The sequence below is a fragment of the Hyalella azteca genome, unplaced genomic scaffold (genome assembly GCF_000764305.2).
Source record: "Hyalella azteca isolate HAZT.00-mixed unplaced genomic scaffold, Hazt_2.0.2 contig5956, whole genome shotgun sequence".
Lineage (NCBI taxonomy): Eukaryota > Metazoa > Arthropoda > Malacostraca > Amphipoda > Hyalellidae > Hyalella > Hyalella azteca.
In genome coordinates, this window is record NW_025936130.1 from 300,166 (window position 1) to 320,891 (window position 20,726).

Consider the following 20,726-nt stretch of genomic DNA (forward strand, 5'->3'; position numbering starts at 1 on the left):
CAGCAATTATTCGCAAGGGTCGTGGATGAAGCTGCCCTCGTCAGCTCACTTTCACCCGCGGCTGTAAACTTTCACTCGCGCAGTGCATGCCGCGGCCTCTCCCCATGACCGCTACGAGTGAGGGTTTAGGTGACACGCACACATGCCACGGGTCCAGGTGACACGCACACACACCACGGGTCCAGGTGACACGCACACACCACGGGTCCAGGTGACACGCACACACCACGGGTCCAGGTGACACGCACACACACCACGGGTCCAGGTGACACGCACACACAACGGGCTGTCTCTTNCACACACATCAAGGGCCCTGGTGACACGCACACATCAAGGGCCCTGGTGACACGCACACATCAAGGGCCCTGGTGACACGCACACACATCAAGGGCCCTGGTGACACGCACACACATCAAGGGCCCAGGTGACACGCACACACATCAAGGGCCCAGGTGACACACACACACATCAAGGGCCCAGGTGACACACACACACACACACATCAAGGGCCCAGGTGACACGCACACACCACGGGCCCAGATGTGGAGATACAGGCCCTGTTCTAGCTTCAAAACTAATAAATATTCTCATGTATTTGCAACAAGAAAACCTAGTTCGATACAATGCAGTGACAACAATTAAATGATAAACGTCTTGTATTCCACAGTGCCGTCACTACAAGGACACGTCAGTAAAACCTCAGCGTGAGAGGCCGAATTTCTTTAGAACGTTTGGTGTGACGCGCCTGAAGAATGTGCGCGAGGTCCCTCAACAGCGGTTGCACTATAGCTAGGTCACTTAATTGCATAGGTATAGGTGTTTTGCGCTAACGTCTTCACGCTTACTACCACCGTTTGAACTATATACTATATAGACGAACTTTTATAAGCGATTCCTTGTCAATTATATTTTGCACTAGGTCACTAGCGTAGGTATAGGTGTTATGCGCCAACGTCTTCACGCTTAATTACTACCACCGTTTGAACTATATACTAGCCAAACTTTTATAAGCGATTCCTTGTCAATTATATTTTGCACTAGGTCACTAGCGTAGGTATAGGTGTTATGCGCCAACGTCTTCACACTTACTACCACCGTTTGAATTGCATACTGGCCCAACTTTTATAAGCGATTACTTCCGTGGTATTTTTGGCTTTTTGATTATAGACCTAAAAATAAAATTAATAAAAAATCTAGACAATTGTCAAATTTGGGGAGCGAGTTTTGGAATATTAAAAACACACAGGCCGGCAACAACTCGTATTACATCTCAGTTAAACAATGAAGAAGCTTAGATCTGAAAAAGTATTCCAAAACGTTACTTCTATTCAATAACCAAAGGAATCAATTCAAGACTGGTATTGTTTGAACTAAATTATAGATAGGATCAAGATAGAATACAGTTTGTCAAAGCTTAGCTTTTCCGTCAATCATTTCGACACATGAATAAAAGGCTAACATTCCAGTCAGTATACTTATGGCCCGTTTCGCGGTAAAACCTTACCAGTTGAATATCAGGCTTCTCGTAAGAATAAGTAGATGTGGCAGAAATAGATATGGAAGTGTATTAATATATTGTCTAGTCATTCTTAAATCATGATAAATACTAATCATGTCTATTATAAGCAGCTCTAATCGCGCGAGAACACATGGGACGAGGATTCTGCTTAAATTATTTATGCGAAGACTATATGAAGGTCTGTCTGATGCGCATTATGCAATTTGCATTTCGGGTGACCGTAGCTGGAACAATTATGCAAGGTTGTTAGCCAATCTCTGCGGTTGTTTGCCAAATACCACAGATTGATAGGTAACCATTTATATTACCAGGCGAAATGCACCTTCATTGAACACATTATCGAGGGAAGACGAAAGGATCTTTACGGTAGATAAGGCAGCAAACATGATCCTGTTCAACTAACCTTGTTCCTCTTCAGAGTTCATAGGAAGAAAAATTTTCGGGAATTTAAATGGATTCAATTACATCTTCAATCTTCCCATACAAATTGATCAATCAACATTTGCGTGCGTTTCACGGTTAAAAGAGCGCTCGGGAAAATATGTTCTTTAGAGCTGTTCGCAGGCGTCGAGTGCTAGCCCTCTTCTAGATACGGCAACTTAGCGGACAATGAATGGTGGAGGCGGAGCTATCCTAGAGCATCTCAGGAATGTAGGTACGCTGGTGAGTCACCTATATCGCTACTTCGGCAGCTCGTTTCTTTCCTTCTGCGGTTCTTCGACGTTCATACGCGGCTTCGGTGATATGAATATTCTGCTTCAACGCCTCTTCGACGCATAACCATACGGCAATAGTCTAGGTTCTACAATTCCGTGACTTATCACGATGCCGGCTTCTAATTGCATTAAATGTTATGTAGAGATCGGGTTCCAGAGGCCTGATCCCTTGTGAATCAAGTCACGAAAAGTTCAAGAATCGGCAACAGGCCATGGGCCTATTTCTTCAATGCCGACACAAGCTTCTATTCTATTCTACTCTAAAATGAGAGCTACCAAATTACATTATCAAATGGCTCAAACTTCTTTTCGAGTTGTTCAGATGTGACGTAAATAAAAGATTTGTTCAACTATCATTCAAATTCGTAACTATTCTTCTTTCAGTCAAAATAGCGTTTCGCAAGAGAAGTACTGATGTGGGGAGCGTGGTTTGGCAAAGTCATGGCACTTAATTACACCAACAACCCCCGATCCAGTGCTCTACGTGCCGTGCCTTCGTCATCCATTTGAAATGTTAAGAAATTTTTCTTGCCGAGAAAGGGGGGTTTGATCGCCGACGAACATGGACGATTCAGGAAACTCTTCACAACAATGCTGAACAGAGAAAAATCTTACTTGGTGGCATTGTTTTGCCGAGATATTCCGAAATTTCACCAATTCACCTATGAATAGCAAGAGTTCGATTGTACTGCGTTAACATTAGCAAGAGATGGTCCTGTTTTTTCTATCTACAGCTGAAAGTCGAACAACAGAATCTCTCAAAAAAATTACAATCTGCTCAAAAAACGATGCAAGATTATCGTTGCGTTCAGGTTAAATTCTGAAAAATTATTAAGGTACTCACGCTTTTGGGGAATTGGAAGACCGCTCAGCTACTCGCAAAGCAGCTAAGACAAGCCTGCGAAGGAAGAAGCTATCAATAAAACGGTAAAACCCGCTCCTAATCATATAGACATCATCGTATTGAATAAATTGAGAGAACTAATCAATCAATGAAAAATTTACTTTCACGATGAAAACGCAATAAAAGCAATCAAAGGTTGACGTCAATCTCCTTTGTTCTTAATTTTTAAACTGAAGACTGCGCCACCAGTTATTCAGCAAAAGGTTGAAAAAATCTCTGCTTTGAGCACGATTTCAATGTAAAAAATGTTACAGTACTATGTGCTCTAGAGGAAAAAATCGTGCAAGGTTCCATCAATTAGAGTATATTGCTTAAAAAGTTTAACTCGAACATTAAAAACCTATCCTAGAGCAACCTACACCAAAATATAGAATATATTAGCAAGAGGCAGCTGACAACTATAATCAGCACAAACTGTAATAAAGTATAGCTGATGTCGGGTGACATTAGAAGGCAAACTGAAATCAGTCGTGGGCACCCTAATTTTACAGAACAAAAACTGGCTAGTGCTTCACCGTAGCCTGGAAAAAAATTTGCCCCGTCTCTTCGGTTGTTCTCAAAAGCAATCTCTTTCTTGCCACGACATTGGCCGAGCTCACGATGCTGCTCGTTCTGCCGAGCTAGATTACTCAAATTGTGCATCACAATTGAACATAAGAAGGTCGAAAAGCCTACTTTTTTCTCAATTTGATCAGAATTTGAAATTTTGTTTTAATGAATTATCACCTACTTTTTGCACAAATGATAAAAAACCCTGCCATGATTTTCAGAAGCATACAGAGTGCCAAGCGCCGAAAGGCTCGTATTCACAAGCATGCATGTTATTCAAGTGTTCTCTGTTGAATTCATTTTCACTCAAGACAAACATGAGCAGAATAAATTTTCCTAATGTGAAGATATATTTTCTTTCAAAGCCTTGGCAAAATAGAATGGCTAGTTTTCCAAAAATTCCCGTTCAGAGAAATATAGGGAAAATACAAGATACAATATTATCGGTCGATTTTCGATGGCAGAATTAACTGAATTTTTGGACTTACAGATATGAAGTATTATTCACTCCCTAAAACGAGTGTCCAATATTAAGATCCTGAGAACGGGATGCAATTTTAAATATTCACACGGCAATGAATAACCATTTCTATTTTCGCAGGAAAGAGATGGCACAGAGATGAAGCTTTATGTCCAAATCTTCAAGCTAAACCAATAGCATTGATAGGGTAAATGACGTCAGATTGTTTGCTTGGTCTCGAGGGCAGATTGAGCCATCGTGGGTTCGATCCTTACCGCCGAGATAGGTGAAAAATAGGTCAAAATCAAGGATATATCAGATAAGATTTTACATGAAGTACCACATCTTCTAGTGAAATCAAATGAAGCACAGCTGTTTCCATATGCACTAAGGTTTCAAAAAGTTGAAATGTGGACGAATTTTTGACAACAATTACGTAGGAATGCCTTTAATTATCCCTAATCTTTAAAATACAAACGCAGTTTCAAATTCTTACGCGTAGTCGACCATCGCAACGGCATTTTCTGAAAATATTTCCCTGGCACACGCAAAAAATAAACGGATAATATTGGTTCTTTTGCTCAAGCCACCAATGCAAATCTGCTACAGGAAAATTATATGAAACTCAACCAGTTTTTGCATCGACAATGAATATTAGGAAAAACCGAAAGTTTGTTTAAATTCATTCCTCCGTTCAATGATGAATCCATAGGCTTTTTTTTTTTGCTCCGTGAGTACATACATGATAAAGAAAAATGTAAAGGTTTCAATGAGTAGGGGTTAAGTGAAAATGAATCACAGTATGCGACCAAAAACTAATAGGTACTCTTTCGTCATTCATAATCTGGTGCCCTCAGTGAACGAAAGGTAGTTCCCTCGCGTCTCGTGACCGCCCATTTATGCAGCTGTTGACTGCCCACACCCCCTGCCTCGCCCCAGCCTATTTCCGCACACCGTTTGTACCTTCATCTAAATTACCATTAAAATGGGCGCTAGCACGAACCTCAAGATTCCTAATAACCTTAGACTGCACTTTCTAGGGTAAAAGTATTTAATAGTAAACTAAGAAAAATACGGTACGTCATAGACTCCCCCTCCCCCCGAGTTTTCCTTCCCTCGCTAGAATATGGGCGGTCTAGTGGCGATCGATACGCCAGCTTCCCTCGCGCAGAGAGGCCTATGGGAAGAAGCATTTCCCGGTCAGGTTCGCTCGCCTTATGCGGCGCTGTTGATGTGTTTCCTCTTTCGAGGGAAACTCAGAGTCAGTGAGGGTAGAAGTACCGCTTCTGACACCCGAGGGGAAACCTCAGGCCCGCTCGGGAGAGCGCGTTATCCGGCTAATGGAATCTGGTACATTTCCCTTCTCTAGTAGGGAAATACGACGAGGCTATTTCATTCCTATTAAATATTCGCACGCACACAGTAATAATGTATGCTCAGACAGTGGTACACGAACAAATTTAAACAATAGCTAGTTTCGATTATGTACAATTGAACTATAACGTAATAGTAGAGCAAATAAACTAGTTGAGTTTGGAAGCTCAGCCAAGGAAGCTTTCCGACGCCATCCTGCGGTAATTATCGATCATGAGGGCAAACAGGAGATCATGAGCACGAAACTGGTCATCTAATTACGAATGTAAGATACGACCGCAGCAATCACAAAAATATTAAATAAATGTATCATTAAAGTTGGAGCCTCTAAGTTTAAGCCAATAACTCAATCGTATGGTTCATCGCTGCTAACAACTTCATCAATGATAGATCATTTGTGCAACGTTTCTTTCTTTATTAATGGTAGATTTGATCAAATAAAGTTTGTAAAAGTTTAAGAAGTAATAGTGATTGAATACCTCGAGCACCCCAGCAATGTTCAACTCGTTGTGATTTAGGTTCGTTAGTTTGATTTAGGTTCATTCGTTACTCGGCCTTGACTGGGATCAATAATTCCTGTTACAAAATCCCTTTATCCCGCACACTGCTAATAAAAATAACACTAGTGTATGTCAATTAAAGGAAGACGTGTTCCAACTCATTTTAAACAAAACCTAGAACTCGCACAACTTAAAAAACATTTTGTGTATTCTAAATTCAAAATTATGTATACCAATTTGAAAATCAAATTAGATTTAATCCTTTTCCGTTTGTTTTGCAATGCCTTCTCCACTCAAAAATGACTAATTTTAGGGTTCAGGAAATATTTCAACACGGGAGTTAGTGTGAACACGCACTCGATCAGCCCCTATCTATTACGACGCCCGACTTAACTCAAAAAACCCACACACAGTAAACTTGAATATTGTGTACAAGATATATAGATGCAGGCCTATCATAACCATCAGGTAATCAATCCGACCCAAAAAGAAATGGCTTGCCCTTTTTTCGATTCGGCAATTCCTGAAATCCTCGCATAAAATGCCACGGCGCTAGCCGAAGATTGACGAGTATATCTGATGTGTAAATAACTGAACAGGACTTCATTGGCGTCAACAGTTGACAGGACTCAGACGCGAGAGGGGAAACTGGGAAGAATCCTTAATTGGACATAACCGGTCGGTTCACCGACATCACTACTGCATCACTCGTGCTCCGCGAGACATCATACTGGTACTGAATAGATGCAGATGCATTTATTAATAAGTAATAACCCTACATTAGGAATAGAGACCTAACTGTCCCCGGAGTCGTCGTCCTATTAAGAAGACCGGGAAAATTGTCAATGGACTTAATGCAGCAAGATTTGCTTTTATATTGGAAAATAGCAAAGGAGTCATTACAACTCATAGCAAGAAGGAGCAGATATTCGAATAGGTAAATGAAAAATGCCGTTAGCTGATACAAGATTTGCCGTGATGCTTGTTTTATGCGAATGTTATTACCAGGTTACGTTTAGGTCTGAATTGTCCTAAGTCTCGTTAAGACAACTTCGCCCAACTAACACCCCCGTAACAAGCGGTCACATCGTGACAAGATTTTTTTTGGTCCGAAATAGTGGCATCGGCCGATTCAAGCGTGTCTAGAAATTATCGAGCACAGGAGCCAACGCAATTAGCCGCAAGAAGAGGTGATACGCCAAGCAATTAAGGATGAGAGGTGTTAGTTGAACTAGACGACAGCGAGTCATTGTACGTGCCGGATGGAGGTTATTAATCAAGCAGATTTTTTTTCTGCGAAAGCAAACAAACCGTCTGAGCGCTAATTACCAGACACTGAATTGATTGCCAGAGCAAGAAAAACGACCAAACATGGATCAATATCCGACGTCTGTCTTTGATCATTTATTCGTCACATACTGGTCTTTTAACGTCTAAATCACTACATGTGATGAAAACGTTCACGCCTCAGGACACAATTAATTAAGGTGTACGATATCGATTTTGAGCGTCTTCAAGCATATCTGGACAAAAACCTTACATTTTTTAAATTTAAATCCGGTGTGATCGCAGTATAAAGTAATTTAATTAATAGGTTGCTTTTTAACAACATTATCGGAGGTGTGGTGAATTATTTCAACGGGTTTCGAAATAAATTTAGCCAAAAATAAGCAATCATTAAAAATATACGTATTATTTACTTCAAAGGGAAATACATGCAATGCCCTGATTGATAAATTTTATCGCATCATTCCCATCCCTAACACTGATCTCATCCTTTATGCCACTTTTTTCCTTGCCCCCTGAAAAGTGCTTACGAAAGATGTAAAGAAGTTGACTTTGGGTATTAGACTAAACATATAGACGACATGTGATATTCTTTAGAAGGCGTCAAGCAAAATGATAAAACCACTGCTCCGATGCTGATACAAATGTACAGTGGCACATGTATTGTACAGTGGTGGAGTACTATCTTGCACCGCCTGCAAGCACCAATTCATCATCGTCAATTAATTCATCCCCAATTCATCATCGTTAATTAATTCATGCCTAATTCATCATTCCACAGATGAGCTATATCGTTAAGTGTTAAACGTGATTAAATTTTACGCAATTTGATCCAATTGATGCCTAACTTTCGCGTTCGAAATTAATCGTGGGTAGCTTGGCCTGGTGACCGCGTTATGGCTATATTGGCAACTCCGTTACCCGACGATCGTGTCTTAGCCGTAAACATTTCGCTGGAGAAATTATATCACAACTGGATCGCGCAAATCACAAGTATTCTCATACCAACTGGAATTCTCTCGGGTACCGCTTTTACTCTGCGTACACCAGTTGATGAGGCACCGTCTCAAGAGAAAAATATAGACTTGGAAATCATCACTCCATGATCTTGGTTCCTTTCAGAATTTCTGATTGAATGCGCAACGACTATTCAAATATCATAGCTGGCACCGAGCAGAGAATCCCCTTGAAACTTATCGCAATCCATTACAACTTTAATTTGTTTGCCTCTATGTGGAATAAAACCGGCACACTTGGTGTCAAGTATGGTTAGCAGAATGAACGACGCTGATGCATATTGCTCTTAACAACTGAATAGCACTAATATTGTAATTGAATAATTGCGAAAGACTTGCAAGACAACGCTAGGCGAATGAGATGTCATCAATTAACAGTTACTAAGCAGGATCTAGAACACAGTTTATGATGGTGACAGTTATCGAGGCATGCATAGCACCAATGTGTGCACGACTTGTCAACATATACTTCTCAACTTGAGAACAACAGCAACACGGCTAATAACGTCCACTTTTGGACATTAATTCCCAAGTTCGTGAAGTTAGCTGACGATATGATGCAACTTTTTACCTAGTTATTGCAATACTTCGTTCCAGTACTGCCGCATGTTGTAAAATCGATCAGAATAAAATCCATGCAGCAACACCAAGAAAGACGATCCGAATTTCTTCTGCTAACAAAGGAACAACGGATCACGCATTCAGATTTTTGAAACGCTGAAGCCGAAACAAAACTTTCATCGCGGAAATCCGGGCGACTGCGGCTGCGATTGTAATCCAGCTTAGAGCGCTACAATTATCGGTACTTGATGACTAAACAAATTTCTTACCAACGACATCGAGCATAAATTTAACCACTAAAGAATGTGGCAACTAGAGACATTCAGGTGGCAATTACTTGATGGCATGAAATCTAGGAAATGAACTGATTAGGTGATGGTAAAAAATTCATGCTGAAATAGCGTACGTTTGGTGATGCAAGGAGTGATTCAACTCGCAGCTTCAAATCGCGCGTTCAACGATCAGAAAGATAAAGTACGCAGCTTGGATGATAACCTCGTAATAAATTATTGAAGATATTGAAATTGTTGAAGCGAAGTGCTTGAAAACTTCACCTACGTGCTTCTCCAAGTATAGCAGATAGCCAAACTCGTCTTGACATCATAGCATGTCACTTATGATGCATGACACGCAATTATTCAATATAAGAATGCAAAACATCGACAAAATGGCTTAAACCAAACCCTTCACACACTAACCTTGAACTGGCAGCTGCAAAAATTAGAGAAGTAGACTTCAACGAGCCCGATGGAGGATCTTTGACTTGGGTCAGCTTCAAATAAGCAGGCCAGATTACGGAGAAAATCCCAACCTATTTACAACTGAACCAAATCAGGTAATACTAGAGATAGAACAGACTTCCCGCAGATGTTGCTCAGGTGCAGTCTATTCCAGTTGCTTATCACTTCGTCGCGCGTGAACTCTAAGTGCCTGACAGCTGAGAGGAATCTTTGTCTTCGCCTGCGGTTTCGGTTAGAATTAGTGGTGAGTCTAATCTCAAATTGGCACTAAGCAGATTTATAATATCAGTGGTAGATATGTATAAGTAAAGAAATAATGATGATTTATTTCATCATGTATAGTTATAAAAAGATGGAATGCTGAATATGAAAATTTACGATTATGAACAAGGAATGAACTCGCTAATTTTAATGTATTGTCGCATTTAAATCTATTTGCTGCTTGAGCTTGCAAGTCATTAAAAATCAAAATTTTTCTGCATGCTTCGTTGTCATGCAAATTGGTAGTACTCAGCAAATAACCCATTATTACCAAAGAACAAACTCTGAGATGTCCTTGTTTCGCAACACTTCGAAATGCTGAAGGAAACTAAATGTGGTGGATGTGTCATTGAACGCGCGAATCTTATGTTCAAATTTGCTGGATTTTCGGTCGTCATGATTATTCTTCTGTAATGTATGATCGCCGCTTTCGAACGATTCAAAAATGATCTTCAAATGACGGATCATCGCAGACCGTGTGTGTTGAAACTTGTTACTTGGTTTTGCTCACGGATGCAGCACATAACTTGCATTTAATGTGCCGCTCCGCTACACGCTCAGTGCTTCCGCTACTTAGGTTGAGCTCCACAAAAAGTTCCAGAGTTTTGTCGAGAGATACGCACTCGAGTGAGCCTACAGGAAAAATTGAACCTGATGATCTTACAATACGACGGGAAAAAGGAAAACTTGAAACAACATAAAACTTCAAGTATAATTTCTTCTCAACGCCGTACAAATACACAGTGGCAACGCAACTAACGAAAAATCACAGGACTGGATAACGTGAACACGAGTTAGGTTAAACTGTCATGAGGTTCAATCACGAGCATATCAAAACCTGTTCAACTTAAGATAAAAAAAAATCTTTAGACAAATAGAAACAGAAATCATTTCGTGCTCATGTGAGTAGTGTCTATGGAAGCATCACTCACCGTAGGTAAGAAAATATTTTCACACACGCAGCGGAAGATCTCAAATTACCAGCGCAGGGAAGCTGGTAGAGTCAACCCAGAATTTCAACGCTGATGTTGTAACTGAGCTATTGTTAGCCAATAATGTTCTGCATACTTTATGAATCATGATATATCTATCAAGCATACTCATTAACATATTATTCATGCTGAGCCGCTGCTGTTTTAATAACTGTCAGTCTTTCCACAGCTATGTGGAAACAACCTGGCACCATCCATTCCTGAGGCCGCAAATCTTCAAAGCTCCCACAGACTGTCTACGGAAAAAAATTACCCTTAGGCAACTAAATCAATCACTCTTTCGTTAGGCCACATTGGACAAGTCTTCAGGGCTCCCGCAAATCGTCAAAAAAGAGGCTGGTGAAGAAGTATCAACGTTTCATGTCGGAGAAATGGAGGTGAGACCAGTGAACAGCAGCAGAACGAATAGACCGAAGAAGAAGCAGACCTCATATGAGTAGGGAAGGAAATATCTGAAATCCTGCTGAAAAAATCCACGGGCAGATGCTGTTAGCACTGGTGTACAGTGTAAATCGCTCAGGGACAACGTCACTGGGAAAGTGGAAGTCATAACACTTGTGACTATTCGTTCTGTCATTTAAATTTATGACAAAGCGTTTTGGAATTAAAACGATAGGTTAAACAAAATTAACCCCTGACAGCAATTTGAAGCTCAAAAAAGGGTAAATGAAAACATGAAAATTCTCCAAGAGCGTAAAAGTGGCCATTGAACAAGCTACCAAACAATATAAAAAAAATGTACCACATACATACTCCCCGCTCGTGTAAATAAGAACCAATGGACATCATGGACATCATTTCGAGCAGCGACGCATGTTCCCATTTTACAATCAGCTCCCCCAAACCATGTATCTTATGAAACACAATGCAGGAACAAAAAAAAAAAGCTAGCTTCATATGATGCTTTTCACTAATTATAGACTAAACCATGATAAGGCTAGCGATTCTACCCAGCATATGAAAGCCCCAAGTTGTGAAGTTTTGAAATTTTTGACAAATGTTAAATCAATAGAACACAATTTCTTTCCATTATTACTAGTTCAAAACTGTTTATTTGAAATGCATAAAAACGGTATCCAAACTTGCAGCAAAAAAACCTGGTTGGAGGACAAAGACCATAAATTTCTGCACCCTCAATAAATTTACAGAGCTAAGATAAGTCTAAGACGACGATTAAGAAAGAATACAACATCAATATTGAACAAGTTTAGCGTGAAATAACACAGAATCGCTGGGTGAAATCCTAGATCACATCAACAAAAATACTTTGTTATTCAATAGAAGAATTCAATTCAATAGAAGAAGAAATGAGAATATGAAGTACAGTTACAAGACTCTACAAGGTCAACGTTGAAAAACTAAACGAGTGAGTATAATGCGTTTCATAAATATTCTATTATAAAGATATTACATAAAAAATATTATATTCGAGTCAACGAATTCCATAAAAAATATTCACACTCAACAGCAGCTCGATCAATAATTTATGCAATAAACTACTGAACCCCAGCATTAAGCGAGATATCGCTTGCACTGAGCTTGAGATTCATGGGGTAACTAGATTAGGCCAAAATGACTGATAGAAATTACAAACAAATGGGAGAAATTAATGCCCCTAGCGAAACTCAATAGGTATTAGATGCGGGCATATATTCTAAATAATTTTACTAAAACCGAAAAAATTAGTGTTGCCGTATGGGTTCCGAGTGAAAAAAACTCGAATTTTCTGAAAATTAGCATTGACATTTGCTTTATAAAATTTTTATCCACATCGGGCCAAAAAATGTTCAATACTCAGCAAATGAAATAAATTCGCACGTTTGTTGTCACATGGTAATTGATAAGTGAGAGAGAGTGATTGACGCAGCAACTCATCTCGCAGAAGCAGAGAAAATCTGATAAAAATAAATGCAAACAAATGGCTACTAGTTCTAGCTCTGTGACTATGGCCCAACTAAATTTATTTCTCCTAGTGAATTAATCAAGCGCAACAAATAGCTAAGACGTAAGTACATACGTAGATGAACACTAGAATATCAGGTGTTAGGCAAAGCATAGCCGGCATTGGCCGAGGAGAAACTGGAAAAATGAAAGCAATGTTTGGCATGGCACAGAAGAAACAAAAGAGCCTTTTGATGAAGAATTTTTTATGAAGACAACTGACCTTAGAAGTAACTGATTTACCTTGAATTTATCCTCAGTAACTGACTTGACCAAGTCATTCTAAAGAGCGATTAAATTTGACAATTGTTTGGTGACTTGAGAACCCAATTTTGGCGACTAACTTGATAAAAAATCCGATTTTCCCGTATTGACGAATCTATTTCTGGCACAAGTGTTGCGGGTGGCCAATACAACCAAAGAAAATGAAACTACAGAAGAAGTACCGGTACTACTTAATAACGCAGGTACTGATAAATTTTGGGTACTAAGTTTAATAATAGCATTAAATAGATGGAGCTATTCTGTACTGGCGCAGCTGGTGTCTGTAGAGCTGTTCCTGGCGCACAAGCTCCTCTTGTGCGATGGCCCGCTGGTCAGGATGTGACAGTCGGTTCGACAGCCTCTCCATGCACAGCGAGTAGACTGTGTGGCACGGCAACAGACTGGGCCATCCCTGTACATCAATTTATGAGTAAACCAAGTATTCTATAAAAAAAGAGCGATGCTGACAGCAATTTCTAAGCACAAATATGCCAAGAGTGAACAAATGAAAAAATATATTTTGTATTATTGTTCATGTTACACACATAAAAAATTTAGGATGCTTAAACTACAACACAGTCGAGGTAATATAGTCGAGGTAACAAATGTATACTAATTAATGGACATGTGGTGTTGAAGTTTTTTTTACATCACAAAACAGTCTTCATCTCATGTTCACTTGCTTCAATCTGAGAGCTTTGGTGTAACAAATCCTTACATCCAAAACCGAAATAAAATAATCATAATGCAGAAATTATGTTAGTCTAATCAGGATTAACGCCACTTCTCTCGTAAATAAATCAATACTCAACAGCACAATGGGGCAAATGTGTACAAAACAACAAATACTATGACGAAACATCAGTTGATCATTTACACCTCCTACCTTGAGCGTGTGGTAGAGTTCAAAACAATTAATGGGGCCAAGAGGTGGGGGTTGAGCAGGTGCATAAGACATTAAGTGAGCCCCATTCTGCTGAGCAGCTTCAGCCGTTGGAATCAAGAGCGGTCGCTCCCCAATACTCTCCCCCACTCCTTTCAAAGGTATCCCCACGCTAAAAAGAAAAGCACTGTTAGTATGTTCCTTCACAAAATCATGTTGAGCATTTACTAGCAGAGAAAGAAGAGTGAGAAAATTGTTTTTTTTTTCATTGCCTGTTTCTTAGAATATTCTTTTTTACCATGATGATAATGGAAATTGTTACATAGATTGAATCTCACACATTTAATTAATATTGATTACTTCCCTTCCCTCAGTTGCATGGATACATACCACCTTCTGATCCTAAATACAAGCAGGGTTGAGCTATCTCAAAAACAAATAGGAAACCAGTAAGGGCCGCAATTTCTAAATTGATTCACATGAAATATGTACACCACAATTCCCAAACTTTTAGACATGATATATGTAAACCACAATTCCTAAACTTATAGACAAGAAATATGTACACCACAATTCCGAAATTTATAGACATGAAATATGTATGGTACACCAAATTCCTAATTTCATAGACATGAAATATGTACACCACAATTCCCTAATTGCTGTACATGAATTATGTAAACAATAAGAGGAACCTGTCTGCTGTCCAGTCTGATGCTGAAGCTGCTGATCGCAACCAGGGATTTGGAGGACTTGTACCCAGACTGTGGACGAATCGTCCTTCTCGTACCTTGTAGCCATGACGCTTCTTGAGGACAGCAGTCAGCACTGATTGAAGCACTTGCTGGAGAATACATGATACTGAATTGTAAAACATGATGGATTACTGTTACTGTTAAAAATATAACTCAGTACTCACTGCAGTGAGTGACAGAGAGAACATTTTCTCGTCAATGAAAACGTGAAATCAGGAGGGACAGACAGACAGATGGATGGACAGGGCAAGCACAATAGCGCCTTTTGTCATAAATGAGAAAATATATGCGAAAAAATATTTTACTAATAAATTAAGGACAATATTGCAGCCTGAGTGACATGTTGTTCGCTACTATAGGAAATAAACAATCTCAATTTTTTGTTAAAAAAATGTACCACTTCTTAAATGTTGCTCTAGTCAACTAAGAATGTATAAGGAGTATAAAAATTAGTTGCATGCTGAAAAAATAGATGGACAACACACTCATACCTTGGTTGCATGATGTAGGAGAAGCACAACTCCTTCAGTAGCAGCATGCAAGCCATGATCCCAAGCAGCTAACAGCAGCCTGCCTCTGAGTTCTGCCAAGCCTAGCAGGCAGTGTACTCTGGTGTGGTGACCAGCCTTGCTGTCACGAATGGCATGTGGTTCTCTCAATGCAGTGTTGAAGGCATGTTGGTAAATTGAGACTGGCTCAAACACAGGCTGCAACAATTGAAACACATTTGTTTAGATCAATCGGTGATGAGCGTTCCATAACAAAATATACTATTAGCTTCTCTCAAAAAATGATGTGATAACAAAATTTTCCATCACAATGAAGATTTTTTATATTAATATATTTAATAAACAGTTCATCAAGTTTATGGCAATAAAAATGTCAGATTAACAATTCAATTTGAAAATATACCTATACGCTGCAATAACTGAGCAAGTATAAAGCAGAGGTAAATTATTTAACTCTGAAACAAACCTAAAAAAGGTAAAATAAAAAAAAAAGTTGAATTCAATGACAAAGATTTATAATTCACCTCAGAAGCAAGTTTATTTGGCTTCAACTTCTTCTTAGAAGCTTTGCTGGACATTTTTCTCTTCTCTGATGAATTTGGTAAAGTAGTAGTCAGTCCACATCCAAGCATTGTATTACCATCCAAACTGTGCAGAGGCATTTCAACCTTGATGCTGATATTGCTGCTGCTATTATTGACAGTGAAAGCACCAGTGTTAGATCCCAGGGGCCTCAAGTTTGAACTACTAGAAAGTGAGTTGGAATTATTGAAAATGTCATTGCGCGAGTTCACATTTGAAGTGTTGTTGGTAACACTAGCATGATTATAATTGTTTATATTATTGAAATTACTTGCAGTATTGGAAATAACACTGCAAGATGACACTGGTTCTTCCTTGGGAACTAAATTGGGAGATGAATGTGAAGAAAAGCTGCTTGAATAGATGGGAACATCACTGGAATTATTTTGCTGACTTGAACTGCATTGCAAACCCTTAAATACACTCCCCACATTAGAGTTTTCTGTATTGAAAATATCCTCTGGCACAACAGCACTTGGAGTTAGTGAGTCTGGCATTAATGAATAAGAGGTAGTAACTTTACTAGAACCATGGGCTAAGGAAGCTGATGATGAGCTTCGGTCATGAACCAAAGTCCCTTTGCAGGTTTCAGGAGCAGCAGACGAGAGGGGACTTGTATAGCTCATAGACACGAGATTACTAGGAGGTGGTGTACTTGAAAATAGCTGACATTTTGTGAGGATTGCCAGTAAAAATTCATTGTGAAGATAAACATCCGAATCCTTCAATAAGTCCCGAGCATTACTGTCGAAATGCTCTTTTGTGACCTGAAACAAGAAAAAATAAATAAAAATATAATAATTAAGTCATTAAAAAATTTGAAAGCTCAAAAGTTATAAAATTATAGTAGCTTAAAAATGAAAGATCAAATTTATATTAGTTGCATGCTTGTATAAATCCTAGGAGTAACCTTTTGGTTACCAGTACTTCTAAATTTTGACCTTACACTCATAACTAGGATTAACAAGTCAAATTATTCCCAGAAAGAGAATTAATGATTTTGGTAATAAAGATTTCAATAATTTCCAACAATTGCATGGTGTTGAATAAGCTAAGACATAATTCAATAAGCAATTTTTTACTGAGCATCAAAAAATTAAATTGCAAGAATTTTCCTTCTCAATGCAGCAAATGAGAGCAGATCTACAAAAAAAAATATTTTGTAGAGCAAATTAGCAATTTTTTTATAAAACTTTCAGATTCTTCTTCCACAAAATTTAGCTGCTAAATAATCAAACTTATAATATAGGAGCTGCATTATTTGGAGCCCACATTTTTTCACTTCTACACCTACTTCAAAAATGACAAATTTTTCTAAGACAATTGAATGTTAGGAAGTGTTCTTCCAGAAAATCTTCAGCCAGCACCAAAGCAATGAAATTTTTTATTCATTATTTAAAGCTACCAAATATTTTTTCTTTATTGAAGTTTCAAGATTTTCTAATTCCTATTAACGATTTAAATTAGTTTAGAAAACCAATGGTTGACTTAAGGATTGCCTTCTCTCTTTACTCACAGCATTCCAAATTCCAGACGTTCAAGGTTAAATTCTATGAAAAACATACTGACTTTAGTTTCGAGAGATTGAGATAAGATAGCAGCAAAAGTGAGATGTGTGCTGCTAGTCACACATTTCCTGGCATTGTGAAAAAGATCCTCAATTTCCACCTTCCTACACCCATTTCAATTTTTGATAATGTTCAACAACTTAATGGTTGTAATTGTATTTGATTCATTAAAAAAATGCCCTTTTCATATATAATTTCCTTCTAAGCAAAACCAGCATTATTTTTAATGAAACATGCTTGAATGAAAGGCTCCTTCCTATATAAACTAATTGAATTTGTAGATACATTTCTCTGAAATGATTCAAATATTAACTTTTCTCTAACTGCCATTTATAATTGTTTACAGTATTTTGATTTGGGGTGCAAATGTCCCCATTACAAGCATACCATTTTATTAATTGTTTGATCCTAATTTGACAAGTTGCTGGTTACTTTAGAACTATTTTTTTTTCAAAAGAGAAACAAGATGGCAATGGGCTGTTTGAATGGCCAATTCTTGGTCTACTTAATTGACTACCATAAAATGGGGTAATAAGGGACAGTTTTGAGTGTTTTGTTAATAACTTCTTACCATGAAACATTTCGTAAACAAATTTGAGCTCATTTTAAAGCACTTTGCGAGGGCTATTGAATAACATCTCCAAAAAATGTTAATAACCTATTTGTAATGTGCCACATGCATAAAAGCGTCCCGAATTACCACTGAGAATGGGATAATCCGCGGAACTTTAAATAAAAGTCAATTTTAAAATGTTCGAAGCATGCTGAGTGTACTCGTCCATCACCAACAGTTCTCTGATGCCCTCCTCTTCCTTTGTAGATAATGTAGATGTAGAATAAATGACATTTTTGTGATTTTTATTTGTTTTTCATTTATTGATATGGTATTCCCATATCCATACTTTATCGTATTATTGATGTGATATTACCGTATCCATGGACATGCCATTGTGCATTTAGAACAACCATGTCCACTGCAAGCTTCATTTCAGCAGCCATGTAACATTTCTTCTGTATCTGTAATTTCAAACGATTGGCTTGTAATTTCAAACAATTTTAATTGGGTTACGGTAAGTGAATTCACTCTAACAAAAAAAGATCAGATAAACAGACCTGAAACAGAAAGGAATATTCTAGTGACAACCTTCATTCAGATTTTACAGTTTTTGGAAAAATAAATCATTGTTTAGGGTTAATTACTTTTCATTCTATGTTGCTGGTGCACAATTCTATCTATGACATTCTAATTCTATGCACAATTATGTACTGACTGATGATGCATTAATTTTTCATTAAGTGATTTTTTTTGCTGAGTGAGGTAAATGTAGTCAAAATTTTTTGTTGTTAATTGATTTTTTAGTTAACTGGAGCCTTTGCTAACTGAGGTTTTCCTGTAACTGCATTTTAGGGGTCTCCCTTATTACCCTGTTCTGCGGAAATGGCTGCCATTTTTTTGGAATGAGATAGGACAATTCTGTCAATTGCATTTCTAAGCCAACACCTGTGTGCAACTTTTATGCAAGTAAAATTTTTTTAAAGAGCATACTGATATTTAGAAAAAATTCCAGGACTTTTCCATGACCTGGATCTAGTAATCTTTGAACGTCAACTGAAAAGAGAGTAGTTGGCACAGCAGAACCAAACTTTGACAGGACATGTACAAGATGTGTATCAAACCTATGCATCCACTTGTATACCATCAAATGGGGTAATAAGGGATGGTTCTGAGCATTTTTTGTTAATAACTTCTTACCATAAAATATTTCATAAACAAGTTTAGGCTCATTTTATGGCTCTTTGCAAGGGCTATCGAATGGCATCTTCCAAAAAATTCCATAACCTAATTGTAAGGTGCCAGATGCAAAATAAAACCGTCCCAAATTACCATTGGGAATGGGGTAATCTGGGACACTTGAAATAAAACTCAATTTCAAGATGTTTGAAGCATGTGGTGGTACTCATCCAACATCCATTACTAACAGTACTCTGAAGTCCTTCTCTTTCATTGTAGATGTAGAATAAATGACATTTTCTGTGTTTTTACTTGTTTATCCTTTATTGATATGATATCACCATATCCATACATTACCGTATTAATTATGTGATATTCCCCTATCCATGAACAGCCAATTGAGCATTTACAATGACCTTGCCCACTGCAAGCTTCATATCAGCAGCTGTTTGGCATTTCTGCTGTATCTGTAAGCTTACAGTATGGCTTGTAATTTTGCACCATTTTAATTAGGTTAAGTGAATTCATTAAGAAAAAGATCATAAAAAACATACCAGAAACAGAAAGGAATATTTTAGTGACAACCATCATATGTTTGGAGAAATAAATCATAGTTGAGGTTAATTAATTTTCATTTAATGATGGCTAGTGCACAATTCTATACCTATATGACATTCTGTGTACAATTTTGTGATGACCAAAGATGCATTAATTTTTTGATAAGTGAAATTTTTTTTGCTGAGCGAGGTAAATATAATCAAAATTCTTTATTGTCAATCAATTTTTTTGTTAACTGGATCCTTTGCTAACCAAGGTTAAACTGTAAATGCATTTTTAGGGGTGTCCCTTATTACCCCAAGGGAGGGGGGGGGACAGAGGTGTCCCTTATAACCCCGTTGCGCGGAAATGGCTGCAATTTTTTTAATGAGATAGGAAAATTCTGTAAATTGTGTTTTCAAGCCTACACCTGTGTGCAACTTTTACGCAAGTAAAATTTTTTTATACGGCAAAAAAATTTTTTTGCTCCAAACCTTAGAAGCTTGCAAGAGGGGCCCAAGGGCAAGCGGTCTTGCCGCTCTTGCGAAGGGTTTAGACTGCCGCACAGCAGCAGACCACCATAAGGAGCTCTCTTCATAGAATTCCACTATTCATAGGACTCAAAATTAAATTAAGAGGGCAATAAAAAATGTATATACAATATGAATATACCTACTCCTTCCACAGCCCAGAGCCAGTTACTGCAAAAGGCTAGGTTATATTACAAAAACTACAAGCTCAACGGTAGCAAATGGCTGAGCTTAGGGCCAAATACCATAGGCCTGGTTGAGGATTTTACAGTAATGACAGGATGGATGCAAAATTGCAAATATCTTGCTTTCAGACTAGCCTACCAGGCTACCAGCCTCTTAGGTAGTCATTTATTACTATTAGCAGATTATTTAAATAAAACTTACTTTTCCACGAAACCAATCTTTCATGTAGAGGAAATATTTTACGTGATCATCGCCCAGAGCCTCCACTAACTTTTTCTTGCAATTATATAGAGCGTCTCCACTACAAGCTGTCATCGCGCTACGTTCACGAAACCACAACACAACACTGCTCTTGTCCTG

General features: G+C 38.3%; 2 protein-coding genes across 2 annotated transcripts in view; both read right to left on the minus strand.

The window, feature by feature from the left end:
• The window catches only part of LOC108671169 (patched domain-containing protein 3), a 72,095-nt gene extending 62,412 nt beyond the window's left edge, over positions 1–9,683 (minus strand). The window contains exons 1-2 of the mRNA XM_018158662.2: positions 9,585–9,683; positions 3,080–3,133 (exon numbers count right to left, since the gene is read on the minus strand). The gene's annotated coding sequence lies outside the window, so the exon portion shown is untranslated. The remainder of the gene's footprint in view (positions 1–3,079; positions 3,134–9,584) is intronic.
• A 2,958-nt stretch (positions 9,684–12,641) lies between these two features.
• LOC108671179 (transcriptional adapter 1) lies at positions 12,642–20,715 on the minus strand. The gene is made up of 6 exons (XM_018158674.2): positions 20,568–20,715; positions 15,756–16,580; positions 15,214–15,429; positions 14,663–14,811; positions 13,971–14,139; positions 12,642–13,496 (listed from the first exon to the last, which is right to left on the minus strand). Exons 1-6 carry the CDS (start codon positions 20,679–20,681, stop codon positions 13,326–13,328), a joined length of 1,644 nt encoding a protein of 547 aa, XP_018014163.1. The 5' UTR covers positions 20,682–20,715; the 3' UTR covers positions 12,642–13,325.
• Between the last annotated feature and the right edge of the window lie 11 nt (positions 20,716–20,726).